The sequence below is a fragment of the Phocoena sinus genome, chromosome 10 (assembly GCF_008692025.1).
Source record: "Phocoena sinus isolate mPhoSin1 chromosome 10, mPhoSin1.pri, whole genome shotgun sequence".
In the NCBI taxonomy this organism is placed as follows: Eukaryota; Metazoa; Chordata; class Mammalia; order Artiodactyla; family Phocoenidae; genus Phocoena; species Phocoena sinus.
In genome coordinates this window covers 88,347,961-88,368,930 of record NC_045772.1, presented here as the reverse complement: position 1 = coordinate 88,368,930, position 20,970 = coordinate 88,347,961, and the positions used below count along the sequence as shown (strand labels likewise).

Sequence of the window (20,970 nt, the reverse complement as noted above, 5' to 3'; positions counted from 1 at the left end):
AATGTTGGGATCTTACAACATAAGCTGGGCAGATATGAAGGGGAAATGAGATGTTAAGAGCCAGGAGAAAGAACTACAAAGTTAAAAAGGTGATGGACTTAAATCCAGTTTCTCTTGAAAAAGGTAACAGAAAAGGGCAATGCATTTCAGTTGTTACTAGTTCAGAAGGGAGGACGGGTACCTAAAAAAATCAATCAGATAAAAAGAGTAAAGGCCTTGGAGAGCAGATATAATGACATCCTGGAGAGAACTAAAATTAGAAAAAATTTAAAAGATCCCTCATAAAGCAGCAACGTTTTGTAAGAACTGGGAAACCATCCCTTAAAAACTGAGACAGAGTGATTAAGAAAATCTGGTCATATTTGAGAGGGAAACCCAGGAAAACAGGTGAAAAAGACTCCAAAAATTATTATGTAACTTTCAAAGGAACAGAAGTATGGCCAAGGGGGTCCAGGGAAACATATTTCGAAAATCTCTGGAACTGGTACTCTAAGGGAAAATGAAACAAAGAGAGGACTTACTAAAGGGAAATCAGACAGGATGGTTACAGGTCAAGACTTGGTATGGAGCAAACGGTGGTCTGAAAGGAATATTATCTTTGAGGTGGGACTAACCTACTCGAGAGGATCAAGATGGTCAAGGCTTGTTTGAACAAGGGATGTGGAACAAACATAGAATTCACCGACTTCATCTTTCTCAAGACAAAACTTTGAGAGCAGAAAGAAAAACAAATGCCTGGGCCAGAGATCAAAGGGAAAGGAAAAGTAAAAAAGGCACTCAGGTCCAGGAAACAATGTTATCCTCTGTGAGCTATGGAAGTAAAGAGACCAAAAGATGAAGCTGAATAAAAAGTCAGAAACACAGCTCAAACGACCTGAAAAGAATATGGAAACAATGAGAGGGAAAAAAACACCAAAGCCTAACTCCATGTCATCAGAAAAAAAGACTTTAACTGAAGAAAATACTGTTCAAGACTTGGGAAGTTTTAAAAGTGAGATATGAAAGTGTTTTGAAGATCAGATGGCAAAAATATTAATTATCGCTAGACTCTAACTGTTCACATATGTCAACTGCAACTTCAGGTAAGGAATATGCTGCCAGTGATCCTTCAAGTAAAACAAATGAAGTGATGGGGGCGAAAAATATTCCCTAGGACACAGGTGACAACTGGAAGAGCTCTCACTGATCAAGGCTGGACCAAGTTGGGAAAGGAGCATTAGATTATAATTCAAAGTATAAAATAGTTATCCATAAACCCATACTGATATAAATGACTGATTAAATAAATAAATGGGGGGGCTGAGGTTTGAATCTACCATGTAGAAGAATTCCAAACAATTTATATAGACACTCTGCCTTCTAGAAGGTAAAACGTAACAATCAACTCTTTAAGTGTGGGCTGCACACAGTGACTCTTCCTCCCAAAGAATATGGCATGAAAAGCAGGGAAAACAGAACTTTACAGAGGAGAAACTTGATAAACTCTACTTCAATCAGGTAATAAACGTCCATATCAACAGTGAAAAGTCATGTTGATAGAATGCACCTTTGATAAGATTTATGAACGTGGCACTTTACCTCTGAGGTCTTCCTTCCAAAAACTTGTAGCCTCGGTCTAATCATGAGAAAAGCATTATTCAAACCCAACTGACAGACATGCTACCAAATACATGACTAGTAGTTCTCAAAACCATCAAGTTCATCACAAACAAAGAATGTGTGAGAAACTGTCACAACCTAGAGCAGCCTCGGGAAATATGACTAGTAAGTGTAACGTGAATCGTAGATGGGACCCAGGAACAGAAAAGTGACATTAGGTAAAAGGTAAGGAAATGTGAATAAAGTATGGACTTCAGTTAATAATAATGTAGCAATACTGGTTCATTCATTGTAATAAAAGTATTATACTAATTGAATATGTTAATAATATTGTTGGAAAATGACATCAGCAAAAATGATGGAGTAGGAAACTCCAAAGGTCGATCCCTACACAAAAAACAGCAAATAAACTGGTAAACACTATCATTCAACATTTAAGTCTAATATCCATTTGAGCTAATTTCTGTATATTGTGTAACTTAATCAACTTTTTTTTTTCCTGATTGCCTTGGGTCAATAACTGTTTTTCTGTCATTTACTATAGACCTTAGGCAACACAATGTTTCTGAGCCTGTTACATTCACAATAAAATGTAAGATTGCTGCAAGGATTTAGGTTATTTTCTATTTGTTTATTTATTTGTTTGTTTATTTATTTAGGCTCTGCCGTGCAGCTTGCTGGATCTTAGCTCCTCGACCCGGTCGGGCCCTCAGCAGTGAAAGTGGGGAGTCCTAACCACTGGACTTCCAGGGAATTCCCTAATTTCTGTTTAATATCAGGCACATGTTAGGCACTGCTAATATTGCAGAGATGGAACTCTCATGTTAGAAAAGGGACTGTTCTGGGAGAAGAATAGGAATAGTGACTGAAAGTGTGAAAGTTAAATTGTATACAGATGGGAAGCAGAACGAGGGCACTAGTCCCTGAAACTGTGTAGATTTTTAAGGAATTTAACACCGACTCCCACCACTACCACCATCACCACCACGTGCCCAGCTGGTGTGTAAGAATGCAAGACATGGAGAAGACCAATCTCATAAGCTCAAATTCCACTTTAATCTACCCCTTGGGTGTTTTAAATGAAAATTTCTAGTGGCTGGTAAAAAAAGCTTAACTCTGAATACTACAGAGGGCTCAAACTTCATGGCCTAAGAATCCAGAATGCATCACAAGAATGTTTTCTTTGCTGGTACAAATATTTCCAGAGGGTTATTACTTTGAAAGAAATGTAATTCAACAAAGGCTTATGCACTATCCAAAGATATGGACTTTTAATAACTCCTGAAAAACGGAATCCAGGTCATATATTCTCCCAATAAAATGTTCATTGTTCAAGCCCATAAGGGCTTCACTAAATGTAAGCGATTCCATTTTCTGGATCCTAATCCACAACATGAGCTTTTTGCCATTGTGGCTCCCAAATAACCCCTGAAATTTGCATAAAGGTTTTGAGTGGAACCCCTCGAGGCACTATCTAGGGTGCATGTGTCTGCATCCCTCAGAAACACCATACACGCTCCCCTACCCAAAATTAAAACAAATACCTCCTTTATACAGCTACAGGGAGTTTCTCCACTCTTCTTTCCAAAAATAGGGCAACTTTATGTCGCAGCAATCAGCATCAGTGGCCTCCCGTGGTCACCATCCCCCAAACAAAAGTCAGGGTAAGTCTAGATTGTACTCTGCATGTTTTCTATTTGAGGCTCTAAACAACCAGAAGCAGAAAAAAAGTAAAGGTCAAAATTAACAACATAACAAAACTTTCCTGTCACTAATCACTACAAGGTAATGAGAGTAACAAAAGGAAGAGTCCAGGTTTATGTTAATGCCTTCCAGCCAAAGACCACCAGAAACACACACAGGAGGTCGATTCTTCATTGCAATGAGGGAGACACACAAATGAAGAACCATGGGGTGTCTCAGTGAAGGGGTGTTGGAAAGGACTTACTGTTGGATTCAGGCTTGTGTCAGATGATTTGGGAGAGGGTTCAAGGTACTAAGTAGGTGAAGAATCCGACAGTCATTCATGTTTCCTGGGGACTGTCTGGCACTTTTGTGTTTGGACAATATTCGTGCTTTTGTCAGATGCTCTGTCATGATTACAGACTGGTTCTGTTTTTCTCCTTATCCATTGTGGTCACAGAGTGGCCTTGTCGGGTGCTGATGTGAAACTGTTCAGGTTTGGCAGGCGAACATCACGGCCTGACTGTGAGTGTCAGGCCAGCTCTTAGCAACACCGAGGCCTCCCTGAGAGCACAAAGTCACCTCCTAGCTGTCACTTTAATCAGTTAGTTGTATGGAAACATAAACCAAGGAATGTAACCTAATCTAGGAGATCATGGACGGCTTCCCTGAGGAACTGACGTTGTTGAAAGATCTTCTGTTACCACAGCCCAGGGTTCACTGTAGCTGTCTCTCATGTTTTCTTCTGCTCCTCAACACTATTATTTTTCTACAAGTGAATTAGGAATATTTAAAAAAAAGATAGATTTTGTCTTCACAGTTAGCTGAGTTTGAGTGGTACCTGAAGAAAAATGAGAAAAGGAAATACAACCTTTTTCCTTCCTTATTTCAAATCTTATTAGTATAAATGAGAAATAAGTTTTTCCTGCTGTAAGAATTAATGAACTCTTTTGCAAAATTCATGTGATCAAAGTCTTTAAACCTCATGAAATTCCAGATCTTCAAAAGGCTTTAGGGGTTTAGAGAAGGTTAAATCCTTGGGTTAATGGGTTGAACATCCCACCTGCTATTAGGTTGAACATAGATATTATAAATAAAATCCTTCTGAAATGGGTCACACTTAAAAAAAAAACTTATGGGGATCCTACTGATCTAACAAGAACTTGGGAAACTGGTAAGCATACGACCATGTAAGGACAGTCGGCTGATGGGGTGGTGGTTGCTTCAGTGCTGCAAACAACCCTTCGTTTACCAATGTATCGTTCTGGTGAAGCAGTTCCAACCACCAAGGGCAGGCTGCTGCCTTGAATTCCCCAGGGGTCTCATCGATGACAACAAAAGCCCAGAAGCAGCTGCTCTTTGGGAGCTTGAGGAAGAAACTGGCTATAAGGGTGATGCTGCTGAATGTTCTCCACCTGTACGTATGGATCCAGGTTTGTCAAATTGTACCACACACATCGTGACAGTAACTATCAATGGAGATGATGCTGAACACGTAAGGCCTAAGCCAAAGCCAGGAGATGGGGATTTTGCAGAAGTAATTTCCTTACCAAAGAATGACCTGCTGAAGAGACGTGATGCTCTGGTAGCTGGTGAACATCTGACAGTGGACACCAGAGTCTATTCCTACCCTCTGGTACTGAAACATGCAAACATGAAGCCGTTTGAAGGGCCCTTCCTGAAGTTTTAAGGGCAAAGGACAGTGGCCACGTTTTTGTAAACAGAACCACCAGGCCTCCTTCACTAAGAGTTTGTATTCAGCTTAGTTTTAATGTAGATTTGAAATTAGCTTTTTCATAAAATAAAAGCAATATAAGTAAATTAATAAGTAAAGATCCTCCTGTAATCTGGCAAAATAGAAGCAGGCCTCTGAGAACTGGCTGTGTGTCCCTCCCGGGGAGACCGTGCCCTAATCTTAAATCCAGAGAGCCCGTGAGTGAGGATCTGAATGACTATGCACTGAGTAATCTGGGACATCTGACTCTTTATGGGTTGGATATTTGAATTCCCAGTGGCATTTTTATTTTAAATATTTAGTTCTGAGGCTAAACCATGATAATAGTAAAACATAGTAGATGTGATTTTTTTGTATATTTTTTCGGCCATCAACTGGTAATGCATTAGTAAACATCTCAAACAAAGAATCATTTTTGTTATTTTAGTTATAAATTCAGATTTAATTTCAACAAATACCTATGAGGCCCTCCTAATTTGTCAAAAATTGTACTGGTGATTTCATCTCACTACCATGCAACAATGTGGTAGAACAAGTATTAGTATGCCTGGATTTTTGAAAAACAGTTAATAATGAACCATATTCTTCTACATATGACATTTAGTAAAGCAAAGTCCTGCTGATGGTGAGAAGCCCAGCATATGAAACAGCACAGGAATCTCATCTCTGACCAAGAGGCAACCTTCAATGTGCATTTGGTGCAGATTCAGAAACACGGAAAATTCATTCAGAGATCCAAGCATGTAAGTCCCCATAGTAGATCTTTTTTATAGATACGGAGTCTGGAGGCAGTTTGAATGCAAATCAAAATCGTATGCACTCATAAGAATGTCTGTATAATTACAGGGTACCCAATCCAGTGCACAGCATCTGAGAACTAGTCTGAGAATGCAGGGGCTAATTGCTCTCCAGGATTCAAAAGGGCACCAAGCGCCTGGGAATCTAATTCCTTCCTACTACAGTATGCAGTAGTGGGTGTCTAGAAATTAAAACACTCCTAGATTTCATATTTCTTTTATACTGCCAAATACTTGCCAACCTATCTTATACAATCAGACATATTTTAGCATCTTGTAAATTCTACTAATTAAACATGATACAAGCAAGTTGAAAGAGCAGCCTCAGCAACAGAGGGGCAGGAGAACTTGGCTGACGAGAATGCCATACTGTCGGGACCCACTGAAGTTTCTGTTTTGTTTCCACTGTTCTATTTTGCATATTTAAAAGTGCACTGGCTCAACATCTCAAAATAATTAATTTGCTTTATGTTAGAAAAAAAAGGGGAAAGATATGGACACCCATTCTGGCTGTTTTATTGCGATGTACAGCTAACACCGTGTCTGGCACCATTAGTTGCTACCTGACATACCAAACATAGATAAACAGGGAAGCAGGCTCAAGACTCTCACCCGTTTTGGAAAACAGAGGAACACGACGGTAACCTGCAAAAAGAATCACATTTGATGAGAACGATAAAAATAAATTCATCGACAGTGGCCCCAGTAGTGCTCCTGAGAAATAATACAGTAAGCACGTATAAAAGCTAGGACTACGTAGTTATATTCCATCCCATATATTAATTTTCCCCCAAAGTAAAATATCTGACGTTTCTATCCCGACTTCCTACTAAACACCACACAGCTCACACTTCTCCTCCCTCAAAGTGCAGCGTCTCCAAAATTAGCCACCACCCTTCTGCTTCAGAAAGACTGTTTCCTAGGTATATCTCAGATGGTGGTAGAAAAGTAAAAATAAGGATAGAATTGGGAGCACAGTGTAAGTCACCCCTGAAAGGTAACTGCAAGGCAGCCCTGGAAAGACTCAAGAAAAGAGAGCCTTGGGCTCCCAGTACCTCCTCAGGTGGGAAGAAGGACTCACTGCTTCTCCCTTCTGTGCAGTTCCCATCCTTCATTCCTTCACGGTAGTCATGCCTACTCTTAACTGAAACAAGAGAGCTATGTCCATGTAGAGAAATTCTCATACAAGCCAAGTTTGTCTAATTAGTCTTCCTAGAAATCCCACTCCCCAACCCCACCTTCTGTATCAGAACACATTTCTGTAATTCCACTGGGAGAAAATATGTGTCAATACATAAATTTTCCTTTACATCTGACTGTCATGGAGAGAGCTATTTGGTATATAAAAGCGTGTCTTTGGTAAACTCCAATTATATATAAACATTAGCACAATCATCTTACTTTTAGGAATATTACCTTTGTTCATGCATAGAACTGGTAGAGTATATTGCCCAAGAAATTCATTTCCAGCTATTAAACCTTGATTTTCAACAACAAAACGTATCAATGCCAATTCTGGCACCTGAATAATAAATGTGAATGTTTCATTCCATCTTGGACTAAAAGCTGAAATATAAAGAAAGAGATACAACCAAAAACAATCAAACACCATCCCTAGAGAAAAATGCATAATATCTGTTCTCTAAAATTCTTATTTTCAACACTTTTAATAGTAATAATAAAAGCTTGGGGTTTAAAGCACTCAAATTTTTAATGCACCCAATGACAAAGGAATAATAATGACAATAATAACACCTATTAGGTGTCTACAATTTCTGGGCAATATTCTAAAAACTTTAAGCAGATAATCTCATTTAATCCTCACAAAAACCCTATCAGGGTTATTTCTATGCACATTTACAGATGAGAAAACTGAGCCACAAAGATGTTACATAAGCTCTGAAGGGTTTCACATAAATAGCCATTAAGTGCTTGGGCAGGGAGTCAAACAAATGGAATCTGATTTCAGAATGGAAACGTTTCACTATTATACAATATGACTGTTGTGTTCCAGCATTTTATTAACAAAGAAACTGAGACATGAGGAAGTTAAATAACATCATTTTTCTATATCAGGTCCTATTATGAGAAGAGCTCTATAGACAGTTGTTGGAATGAGAGCTCACTAATGTTTGCTCTCAAGTCAGCTCCTGATCCTTCTTTTGACTAACTGCTCATTTTAAAATCCAAAGTCAAGGAGGAGCTTCAAGATGGCAGAAGAGTAAGACTAGAGATCCCCTTCCTCCCCACAAATATATCAGAAATACATCTACATGTGGAAACAACCCATACAGAACACCTACTGAACGCTGGCAGAAGAACTCAGACCTCCCAAAAGGGAACAGACGCCCTCAGGCAACCTACATGTAAAGGCGGGGCCAAATCCAAAGCTGAACCCCAGGAGCTGTGAGAACAAAGAAGAGAAAGGGAAATCTCTCCCAGCAGCCTCAGGAGCAGCGGATTAAAGCTCCACAATCAATTTGATGTACCTGCATCTGTGGAATACATGAACAGACAACGAATCATCCCAAATTGAGGAGGTGGACTTTGGGAGCAATGACGTTTTTTTTTTTTTTTCTTTTTCTCTGTTTGTGAGTGCGTATGTGTATGCGTCTGTGTGTGACTTTGTCTGTATAGCTTTGCTTTTACCATTTGTCCTAGGGTTCTGTCTGTCCTTTTTCTTTTTTTCTTTTTTTTTTTAGTATAGTTTTTAGCACTTGTTATCACTGGGGGATTTGTTTTTTGTTTGGTGGCTCTCTTTTTTCTTTTTTTTAATTACTTTTTAAATTTTTTTAATAATTATTTTTTATTGTAATAACCTTATTTTATTTTATTTTTCTTTCTTTCTTTCTTTCTTTTTCCCTTTTATTCTGAGCCGTGTGGTGGACAGGTTGGTGCTCTGGCAGGGTGTCAGGCCTGTGCCTCTGAGGTGTGAGAGCCAGGGTCAGGACATTGTCCACCAGAGACCTCCCAGCTCCACATTAAGCGGCAAAAATCTCCCAGGGATCTCCATCTCAACGTCAAGACTCAGCTGAATGTGGATTTCTAACCTCTAGAACTGTGAGAAAATAAATTCCTATGTTTTAAGCCAACCAGTCTGTTTTTGTTGCTGCTGAAGCAGCCTGAACTAAGACACTGAGTAAGCATGAGTTAGAACTAAATTTGTGGTATCTTTGTATGGGTTGTTTGATCTAACCCAACCTGTCTGATATAATCTCCCCATAAACATGAACTACTTCTATTTAATTTCAACTCATTGAGCTTCATCAAAACAAGATGATGAGGACACGGGGAGGGTGAAGGGTAAGCTGGGACGAAGTGAGAGAGAGGCATGGACATATATACACTACCAAATGTAAAGCAGATAGCTAGTGGGAAGGCACATAGCACAGGGAGATCAGCTCGGTGCTTTATGACCACCTAGAGGGGCGGGATAGGGAGGGTGTGAGGGAGGGAGACCCAAGAGCGAAGAGATATGGGGATATATGTATACATACAGCTGATTCACTTTGTTATAAAGCAGAAACTAACACACCATTGTAAAGCAATTATACTCCAATAAAGATGTTAAAAAAAATACAAAGTCGATGAGTAATTTATGTCCTTAGCAAAACAGATTATCCCAAACACTCTCTTGCCAAACAAGAAATCCAAATTGTATCACAATGTGACCCAAATCAGATAAAAATTAAGCATAATTGAATGGAATCAAGAAATTCACATCCAGATCAAATATACACTCTTATTTAATAAAAACTCAAAAGTTCAGAGAAAAATAATGTATTATTTTTCATTGTACAAAGGCAATGCTACACCTACTACTTCAATAGATCTGTCCTTTGAGTTACATTTCAAGAAGTATTGAAGTATTTATGACTAATTGTACCATACCTATGTTTTCTATGGTGCATCTGTAGTCACAAGTGCACATTTACTAGGAAGCAATCCAGAATGCAGTCTATGCCCGTAAAAATATTAAACAAACTGACTCACACTGAAATAATAACCATCCTACCTTGCCCTAAGAAAAGAAATAATTCAACAGAGTGTAGGGGCAGGTTTAAGAGTCAGTTCTTTACAGACACTGAAAAATGTCTGCACGAAATTCTTATACTAATTTATTCTTCCTCCTCCAACCCTCCTTCACCATACTCTCTTTCACTCTTTCATACACACACACACACACACACAATCATATATAGACATATATGAAAGTCCTTTTAGTGTCAAAATAAAATAAATAAATAAAAAATAAACCAGAATACCAAATTTGCTTAGTTACAAATAGAGTTAAAAATCACTTCCCCACCTTACCCAAATGCGATCGTTTTCCTCCCAGACTCTCATGTCTTTCATTACCCTACGATTACCCTAGTAGCTAAGTGATCTCAGAATCCCTCCTGTCCAGTTATCTACACCCTTAGTCTTGTTAGTCTTCCTCACACGCATCCTCCATTCCTTTTCTGACGCCACAGCCCTTGTTTAGGACCTGACTTCTACATGCTCTAACCGTGAGATCACATCTAACTCTATTCTGTATTTCTCATCTCTCTCTCATACACTTCGTCCTCTCTACTCTGCAGAAATGATCTCTGGAACGCTCAACTCTCTTAGTGTTTTGTATCCTTGTTTAAAAGTTTTAATTTTATTCATTTTATACAGAAAAGAAAGTTTCTACTACCTTATCATGGCTTTCACTATTTTCCATGACCATACCCAAGGTAAATTTCTCATTTTATCTCACACTAATCTTTCTTAAGTACATTGCATTTGAACTTCTTTACTCTTCCCTAACATGTTTGAATTTTGTTTTCTCCATGTTTTAGCACTCAAATTACTACTTTTGCCTTAAATTTCCTTATCCTTGGGAATTCCCTGGCAGCCCAGTGGTTAGGATTTGGCTCTTTCACTGCCATGGCCCAGGTTCAATCCCTGATCAGGGAACTAAGGTCATGCAAGCCTCTCAGCATGGCCAAAAAAAAAAAAAAAAAAAAAAAAAGAAAGAAAGAAAGAAAAGAAAAGAAAAAGAAAAGAAGTTCCCTTATCCTCAATCTCTATAAAAATTCTACTCATTTGCCAGAACCATCTCGAAATTTGTCCCTTCCATACAATTCTCTGTACTTTCTTTAAAGCACTAATGACTTTTTCATAACAGTTTTACTTATATTTCATATTCCACACTGAACTGTAAACTATCTACAATAGAATTAGTTGGGACATACATAAGAATGCAGTTAATAAACAGAGATTTGAAGTTTTTTTGATACTTAGAACCAGGATTTTAATATAATGGGCCCAGTAATGTCTGATGAACCAAACTGAATTTCTGTAGGGATATTCTCATAAAACCCAGGGATGCAATCAAATTTCTAACGAGAGCTAGAATCATAGTATTATATAAGGGGTGCATTGAATAAACAAATGTTCTGTGCATTTTGTCATGAAGATTCAAGTAAGGGGATGGAGAAAACAAGGGATAGGTTACTAGAAGCTTCCTGATAGCAGTTACCATTTCTTGACACTGCCATTTCAACTCTAAGGGGTGCCAAATAAGGCAGGAAGTCATCACTAATATCCCTTCCCACTGATAACATAGGATGAGGTAGCAAAACTTCCCAAACCTTTTTTCATGCCTTTTGCACTAGGGGCCATGCTGGAGGAATATTCTGGATTTGGGAGGAGTTGAACGTTGGACATTTGTCGGGGGGGGGGGGGTATTATCACCAAAGAAGAAGAAGTCTACTAAGACTGCACCTGCTTCTCTGTCTGTGCCATTTAGCCTGGAGCATATTTCCAGACTCTGAAATGAAGTCCACTATATTTTGGGAATATCCACTCATAGAAGATTCTAGACTCAAAGGATCAGTTGCAAGCTCTCTTCCCAGGTGATTCTAAGAGTCAACCCCAAGAATCTATACTTTTCTAATTTCCTTCATGATTTCAACTTCAGAGAAGAAATAACAATGTCAGTACTGTATTACCTAAACTATCATGGGATGCTGGAACACTGAAAATCTTACCAAAGTCATTTCTTCCATTCCTACATTTCCCTTCTGGCAAAAATGACTGAATTTTTTATCCAAATACTGTACGAGTAAGTTTCTATGATATCCTTAGCCTGAGTCAGAAGCCACAGACCTCTGATCTAAAATAATTCAAGTAGTGAAGTAAAACTATGTAACATGTGGTATCAGAGAAATCATAAGTTCTTTATTTTACACAGAGGCTAGAAGCTAAGTAGATTTGCAGCTATCAAAATGTCACTCTTAATTCAGTCATACAAGGAAACATAAAAAGGAAGTAAAAATGGAAAAGCCACTAATTTTTCAGGTCAGATACATTTTTGTATCTGTAATCTGAAAATACATCTAGCCAACATTAAGTCATTGTCAAATTGTTTTTGCTGCATATAACACTTTGGTCATCTTGAACATAATGCAAAACCTTTTCCTTATGAATAATAAATATGTATCAAAACTCTATCAATATATAAGTTTTAAGCTTTTCAACAAGAAGTCTAATAAATGTTCGATAAAATATATTAGGAGCTCACCATTTTTTTTAATTACACGACTCTGCTGTTTCATTTGATCATTTGGAACTCCCAAAATTTCTATAATCACTAATGTGTCAGCTTTGTTAGATGATGAATGATAACTGGGAGGCAACTGGATCCCACTGATGAGCTGCACAAAAATAAGGGAATTCAAGAACTTAGCAGAATGTCAAACTGCACCACTGCTTAATTTCAAAATAAAACAGGTTTTCCAAAAATCATGATTGACTAAGTCATTTCCCACCAAAAAAACAAACAAACAAAGTAGAAAATAGTGCCAATTATTAATTTTAACTCTTTTATCCTCAAATATCAATAGATGAACACCAGGAACATGTCTAAATTATTCCAGTTTACCAATATGTGATTATAATAGAATCCACATTCTCCAAGATTGATGGTCCAACAAATATTTTTATTTTAAAAGCATTGTTATGATTCCCTTCTACTGTAATTCAGGCTGAGCCGCTTCAAAAACATGAACTCTTTTCAAATTCATATTGTATGTATACAACAAAAAAACTGTAAACTATAAATACAACTTCTGAAATATAAGAAAAAACACCACATAATTTCCTATGATAGCATTCTCTGACAGTATAATTTATATGTTTGGATAATTTATCATGAAATTTTACCTTACCCATTGCTTTCCATATTATCATAAGTAACCTGAGTTTGACAAAATCAATTATTTCATATATATATATTAGGGACTGGATAGCAGAAAATGCTTAACAAAGTAACTAATAATAGTTTTATTTAGTCTTCTATTAGTCAAGCTAATTGTTGAAGCACAGATTTGTTTTACTTTAAGGAACAAAGTCCGAATTAAAAAAAAAAACAGTATTTGAAGTGTACTAGTTTATAGAGTGTACTAATGTAAAAAATTGAGACATGATTTCAATTTCTGAAGATTATAATAAAGAGGAACAAATAAATAATTGTTGTGAAAAAAGAAAGAAGGAAAAGAAAAAAGTGCCAGTGTGTAATTTTTTCCTTCCTACATCCACAAATTATGGCATCAGCTAGAAACCAGAGTAACTGTGCAAATATTTAACAACCAGAATGGAACAGGCATTCATCAATAAGCATAATTAGATATCAAGGTAACTTGAAAGAACATTGACTGTGAAAAACTAGTACACTGATAGCAGAGCCTATCAGCTGAATATAGGCCCTCCAGGTAACAAATCCATATCAGTATGGAGAAGGTGCATACTGAAATAGAATTTAGAGATTTATTGTTCAAATAATTTGTACACTCTGATTCACAAAGCCCTTCCAGGGGCCGCTGCAGAGGATGGAGGTCAAACAGAAAACCCTTAGTGGTCAACCAGATAGTTCTGCTTTCATCTATTGGTCTTATACATGAGATTTTAAACTTAGAAAATGATACCTTAGTTTTTATAAGCTTGAAAATAACTGATTTAATCCAAAGTTCTCTGTTTATAGTTGACAAAGAGTAAACCAGAAATGTTACATGGCTTCATCAAGGACATAAGAAAGCTAATGGTAAAACTAGGCCTTTTTATTCCCAAATCATGCTCTCCACAATTTGTGCAAGTCATAATGTAATCACAAAGCTCCCTAGAACAATCAGAACAAGAGGGGAAGACACACATGGCTATGGCAGCAGCTTCCTAGGAAAATCATCAACCCTGCCTCTTTCACACCATGTCACTTACACCCCTACATGAGACCTCTCAGAATACAAACATGGCATTTGTAAACACCTATGCATACCAGCTATCCTCCTTCTTCACTTTCTCAATAAAAGAGCACATATATTCTCTTTAGTATTCTCAACTTGAAAAAGAAATCATTCATTCAATTAACCTACATGTATTGAACATATACTTTGTGTCAGTTACTGTGGATAAGGGTTGAACAAAACACAGTCCTTATCCTTAAAGGACCCTCAGACAAGTGGGGGGAGAAAGACAAGTATAACAAGTAATTATAATTTACAGTGTGGTAAGTGCCATAATGTATGCATGTATAGGGTGTTATGGAAAAACAGAAGAAAACTTCAAAAGAAGCACAGGAAAAAGCTTTCGAAAAGAAGTGACACTTAAAGTATTGAAAAATGAGTCAGAATGCAATAGGCAGATGAAGGATGGAAGAGTAGTCCAATCAAAGGAAATAGCATATGCAATACATAGAAGAGTCATTATGGACAAAAAAGAAGGCTTCCATACAGTTTCGGAATGGGTTGAAAGGCTGGAAGAAGTGAGAGATGAGGCTAGAGGAGTAGGACAAAGCCAGACTAAGAAAACGATCAGGAGACACAAATAAATATTAAGTAGGCATGGTAAGATTAGCACTGCAGCAAAATCCCTCTGGTTGACTTGTGGAAGATGGACCAGGACAACTGAGACAAGGCTCCCTGAAAACCCCTTAGGAAGCCAAAGGAATGGAGGTGATGACAGATTCCTAAAAAGAAGACAGTAACAAATGACATCAGATCAAGGGGATGGATAAGGAAGACATTTAAAGTGAGATCTACAGAACTTAGAAATGGATCGGACATGGGAAGTGAAGGAGATGTGGAAGACAAGAATAGCTCCACTTTTCTTGCCTGAATTAATTGAGTCAAGGAATTTGACTCAGTTCACTGAGATTTAAATAAACTAGAAGTAGATTTGATGAGGAAGGGATGTTCAGGCTTTAATATTTTAAGTTTGACAAAATATTGGTAAGGAGGCTAAGTAGGCTATTAAAAACAAGCCTTTATAGTCCAAAAATGAGGTCAGATTTGAGCATTGTTTGGGGTTGAAACAGTGAATGTGTATAATGTGAATGTGTATAAAAGAATACAAGGAGGATGTTTAGTTTGAGATGAGGATTAAGAAATTCTTTCTCACCCACAAATGAAAGTGAGAAAGAATCGCCTGCATATAGATTAAAAAGGAAAGAAGGAATCCACAGAAGCACATCAATGAGATTTGTGTGGATCAGGAAGGGATCTGAAAAAGTGGCTGAAACACCCCATCTTCTCACTAGAACAACAACTAGAACAACTAGACTAGTTCCTCTAAATTAGAACTATGCAATTTTTTTCATTCATGCAAAAAGGCAACAGAAAGACATTTTTCAGATATGGAAGGATGCTGAAATACCACCCACCTACATTACCTGAAAAGATTAACAGAAATTTAAAAGGCATTAAAGAAAATCAATAGAACTAAAAATATTAATGCATACTATCTAGCTTATATCATAACCAATAAAGGTAAAAGAAAAAGTAATGAATCTTACCCTTATCATAAGTATGACTGGATTACTGTCCATTAGTGCTTTATTTGGATTAAACTTTGTTTTACTATCTCTTAGGAAGTGTGGTTTCAAAATATATCCAGAACCACCATTATCCAAAAATTTCCCATTTTGAAGATCCATAGGCAGACCAGGGGTCTGGAAATTTAAGGCCACTGTGAGGGAAAAAGAGTATTTTGACATTGTCAGGAAATAGAGGGTATATCTAAAGAAACACAATTAAACAGTTTACTGAAACCTAATCATGGATTATATATCTTCGAACATTGTAAGAGCAAGCATTAGCCAAATAAGTCATGATTTTTAAACCTTTCTTTTTGCCATGTCTTTGTTAACATATGATGGTGAGTTTCAAAATTTAATCTGCAAATTATTTTACAGCTTTGAGTTAAAAAATCAAAATGGCTTACAGCATAGATTACAGAAGAGCAATGTACATGTCAGAAAACATTCAGGAAATATGAGAGTAAAGAAAATCAGTCATTAAATGCTGGAAGGGAAGACACCAACCGTATCATAAACTTTCAGGTCTAAAGAGGTACTGTAATCACTTGAGGAGAAAGCGAGGAACAGGCAGAGCAATAATTGTTGTTAAAATAATAGAAACAACTCCGTATAGGCTGGTAAACAGCCACTATATGCAGTACCACCATCTACCCCCCACTGCCCTCCCCCGCATCCTGATCCCACCCCCTCCCTCTCTGAAAACCTATGGGCCTTGTCACAATCCAGCAGCAGAAGGGTTAACACCTGGCACTTTCTGACTGGTTAGTCCCACTGGTACACCAATTGATCAGTCTGGAATAAGGAGAGTCGGTCAAGGACAAATAAAGCTATGCAGTCTTACTTTTCAATACTATGAATGCAGAAGTGATTAAAGTACAAAAAGCAGAGGCCACTCGATTTGAAGAGGCCCTTAGCAAATCTTTCAAGCAAAGGACTCTATCTTCACTGTTCTCTTACATCTCTTTTTGGTTTCTTTTTCCTATTCCTAGAATTCCCATGCAAACTCCTCACGAATTTAACCTCCATGCTTCTACCCTCACCTATATTTACCCTTTTCAACCTATTTAGGAATAACTTCAACTCTTGAAGCCAATGATTCATCATTGCTTGACTCCAAAACACCCAGGCTCGAAAATTCTTCAAAGGAAGCTCTTTTCATGAATCTTTTATTAATTCACAAAATGAATTTATTTTATTTTATTTTTGCAAAAAACTCAATATCCTATGTAACATACCCATTTGACAACCTACATTCCAAAATTCTTGAGGATTAAAATTAGAAGAGTCTGCTCTTGTTGCTTTGGGATATATTCTGGTAATGAACTTTGTGGTGTGAAGAATAAATTCATTGGCTAAAAAAAAGAAATTTATTAAAACATTGCAAAGATTTCAAATAAACTACTATGTCTATATATTTATTTAATTCTACAACAGTTTCAATAATGTTGATGTCTATTGTCCTGGCAGAAATATTTGCAATTCATGTAAATCAAAATAAATTCATGCCTTTGTTTGGCAGTGTAATTCACTGTTATCGAAAAGTTAATAATAATTTTTATTAAACAATTTTATGTAATTATTCACTCGAAGAAAGAAACAATTGGATAATATATTTCTTTTTGTTCACATCCAAATTAATTTCACTTTGACATAGAGTATATAAAATTCCAAAATAAAATGCATCCATTTTTGAAAACAAAAGTATATTAACCCATTTTGGTTTTTTTCACTTTGGTTTTCATATTAGGAAAGAATTGCACAGAAGTCATATAAAACTATGTGATGTCATCCAAGTTAATCAAGTTGAATATTTAACAGATCCTCAGGGCTGAAAGGGACCTTAAAGTTACTCAACTCAGCTTCCAGCTGACCTTCTAACCACCATAGTACCTTTCCCCAAAATTCATTCAATTTGTTTGCATCCCTCCATTGAAAGAGAACTTGAAGGACTTCCCTGGTGGCACAGTGGTTAAGAACCCACCTGCCAATGCAGGGGACACTGGTTCGAGACCTGGTCCAGGAAGATCACACATGCCGTGGAGCAACTCAGCCCATGCACCACAACTACTGAGCCTGAATGCCACAACTACTGAAGCCCGCACTCCTAGAGCCCATGCTCCTCAGCAAGAGAAGCCACCGCAATGAGAAGCCCGCACACTGCAAAGAAAAGTAGCCCATGCTCACTGCAACTAGAGAAAGCCAGCGTGCAGCAACAAAGTCCCAACGCAGCCAAAAATAAATAAAGTTATTAAAAAATAAAATAAAAGGTATTTGTTCTTCAAAAAAAAAAAGAGAACTTGCTACCTCCCAATACTTCTGATTATTTCAAATGTCTTCCTTACAAGGAAAGGAAGACAATGTCTATACTTGAAGCACACACACACACACACACACACACACACACACCACACACACACACAGAGTCTGTTTCAGTTGCTATACATATTCTTTATGTTTCTACTTGTATTTTTTTACACATTTCTAGTAATTCTATTTAAATCACTTAAGATTCAAAACTAATTTACACCATTTACCACTGGACACCCCTCAAATTTTTGAACATAGATTTTATGTTTCTCCAAGGTTTTTATTCTTTCACTAAGCAGATCCTTTTCCCACTACTATTTCTGCTAATATGGTGACCAGTCATGGAAGAAATGGTTATTGCCTATGTCCACTCTATTTGCTCTTCAGGCTAGAACAGAATCATTGCCACTCTCATCCTAAAAACTGTTCTTTAGGAAGCATTGTCAGGTAAAAACTTACAGTTATTGAAGTTAATAATTACAGTTAATTTAATTAACTCTCAATTTTAGAAGTTATCCTCTCCTTGAGGAAAAGTTCACTTTGAAGCTACCCATGTACAAATGCACTTTGTGTGCCCAAGTGTCATGGTCCCTTATCCAGTCCTAAACTAGATGTCTATCTGTTGATAAAATACGTACTCTTCTGGGTCTTAATTTTTTTCATCTACAAAGTGCTAAACATGAATGATCACTATGGACCCTTAACATGATTTTGTTACTTCTGAGATTTAGAAATTAAACATGCTATTTTTTCACATAGCATGAGAAATGTGAAAAATAAGAAAACATAAGAAAACAACATATAATCTCACCACTCAATTAACAGCCCTGATAACCTCTTGGTATATATATATTTCCATTCTTTTGTCATATGTATATACATATTTTTAATTGAATCTTATTGTTTATTCCCTTTTATAAACTTCCATTTTTTAACTTACTAACACGAAAATCATTCCATTTCAGTAATATTCACCTACGACATTATTTTTAAATGACTGAAAAGCATTCACACATGAAAATTTCTGTTTCTGATTTTTCCCTATTATAAACTTAATGATGTTTATTGTTTTTAATGATAGACATCCTTGCAGAACATCTTTGCCCAATCATTAGTTATTTACTATTAACTTTTGGCACAAGAAAAATATTCTATACTCTTTCCAAAGAAATGCTGATGCTATATTTTATGACTCTGCTCTGAACTACCCAGTCTGTTTTCAGATTTTGAGCAAGTGTTTAATATGATGAGAGTGAGAGAATTATAACGACTTTTGCTGTGCCCAGACGTCCTGTCCCCATGAACAACAACAACAAAAACCATCCGATAGTTTGAAACAATGGAGGCTAGTAAAGTAGGTCATTCATATTCAAACTCTGTTGACAATAGTTCACAGTAAAAATCATAACCCAACACCACACACACACACACACACAAAATTGTTTCACAAAACAATACTTACTCTTCCTGCCTACAATACATCTTATCCGTCCTATTATTTTGTTCTATTCCATTCCATTTTGTTCTATTCCATTCCATTCTACTCTATTCTATTCTTTTAATTGTCATTTAGATCTACTGAATTGACTTTCGGTCACAAGCCTCAATTTAAAAAAAAAAAAAAAGCCCTATAATATAGGATCTTTCTAATAGGCAGTTTGAGGAGATAAGCTAAAGCATGCCTCAAAACCCTAGGGTTGGGCTTCCCTAGTGGCGCAGTGGTTGAGAGTCCATCCGCCTTCTGATGCAGGGGACGCAGGTTCGTGCCCCGGTTCGGGAGGATCCCACATGCCGCAGAGCGGCTGGGCCCGTGAACCATGGCCGCTGGGCCTGCGCATCCCGAGCCTATGCTCTGCAACGGGAGAGGCCACAACAGTGAGAGGCCAAAAAAAAAAACCCTAGGGTACCAATGGCCAGCCAAATTAGGTTAACCAACAAATATACCAGAATCTGCATTTCCTAATAGCCAACAGCTTTTCTCAAGTCAGTCGCAGGTGCTGATTTCTCTGCCATAGCGCTTCTACATAAGACGGTAGATTGCAATTTTAAAAAGGATATGGAGAGTCACCTGATTTGGATTATTAAGTTAATTGACTGTTGAGGCACAGGGTAGGCTGCCCCTAAAATGTGCTTCAGTGGCATATTGATTATTTTGAATTAAAGTGACTTAAGAAATGGCCAATGCAAGAGGGACGCTCTATCCCTCCTTTCTGTCTCCTTCAAAGCAGGAAATAAATGTCTTATGTGAAAGACGCACTCCCTGCGTCTGAACGTAGGACAACCCTTCCCACCAAAGACAGGGAATTCAGGGCTGAGAAGACTGTGAAAACAAACTTTGTGACTTCTTTAATTTACTACCCCAAGCCCAAACGCTGTTTGAATTCTTCACTAATTGGTCACCCAAAACCTAAGTTTCTTTGTCCTGTCAATTCCTCACAAATTTATTATTTCTTTGTCTAAAAAGTATAAAACCTGCTGACATTGGTCACTTCTTAGTTCCCATTTATATGAATTAAATTTTGTTTCTTTTTCTCCTGTCAATATGACTTGCGTCAGTTTTATTAGTAGTCCAGCCACAAGAACTCAAGAAGAATAGACGGAAAAAATTTCCCCTCCCGACAGACCATCCCTTTTTAAGTTGATGATATTCCCTGCCATATAAGTCTGAGAAGAAGGTAGCGTCTTCTTCCCATTCTCTTTCCCTGTTGTGTCTCAGGCTCTACCAAGCAGAATAAACCCACCTCAGATGTAGAGTCAGGAGACAGTGAAAAGAAGATGCAGAGACACATGGTCCCTCTGCAGGTACACAGCCATCTGGCAGTCTGGCCTGGGTACCATTTTTTTTTTTTTTTTTTTTTTTGCAGTATGCGGGCCTCTCACTGTTGTGGCCTCTCCCATTGTGGAGCACAGTCTCCGGACGCGCAGGCTCAGCGGCCATGGCTCATGGGCCCAGCCGCTCCGCAGCATGTGGGATCCTCCCAGACCGGGGCACGAACCCGTGTCCCCTG

The 20,970-nt window shown here is 37.5% G+C and overlaps 1 protein-coding gene and 1 pseudogene across 1 annotated transcript in view; one reads left to right on the top strand and one right to left on the bottom strand.

The window, feature by feature from the left end:
* The first annotated feature begins 834 nt into the window (after positions 1-834).
* LOC116761227 lies at positions 835-4,972 on the top strand (annotated as a pseudogene).
* A 1,401-nt stretch (positions 4,973-6,373) lies between these two features.
* The window catches only part of PLCZ1 (phospholipase C zeta 1), a 42,986-nt gene continuing 28,389 nt past the window's right edge, over positions 6,374-20,970 (bottom strand). Inside the window, exons 9-13 of the mRNA XM_032646972.1 lie at positions 16,891-17,007; positions 15,632-15,804; positions 12,368-12,500; positions 7,231-7,380; positions 6,374-6,459 (exon numbers count right to left, since the gene is read on the bottom strand). Of these exons, the coding sequence (XP_032502863.1) occupies positions 6,374-6,459; positions 7,231-7,380; positions 12,368-12,500; positions 15,632-15,804; positions 16,891-17,007 (659 nt within the window). The remainder of the gene's footprint in view (positions 6,460-7,230; positions 7,381-12,367; positions 12,501-15,631; positions 15,805-16,890; positions 17,008-20,970) is intronic.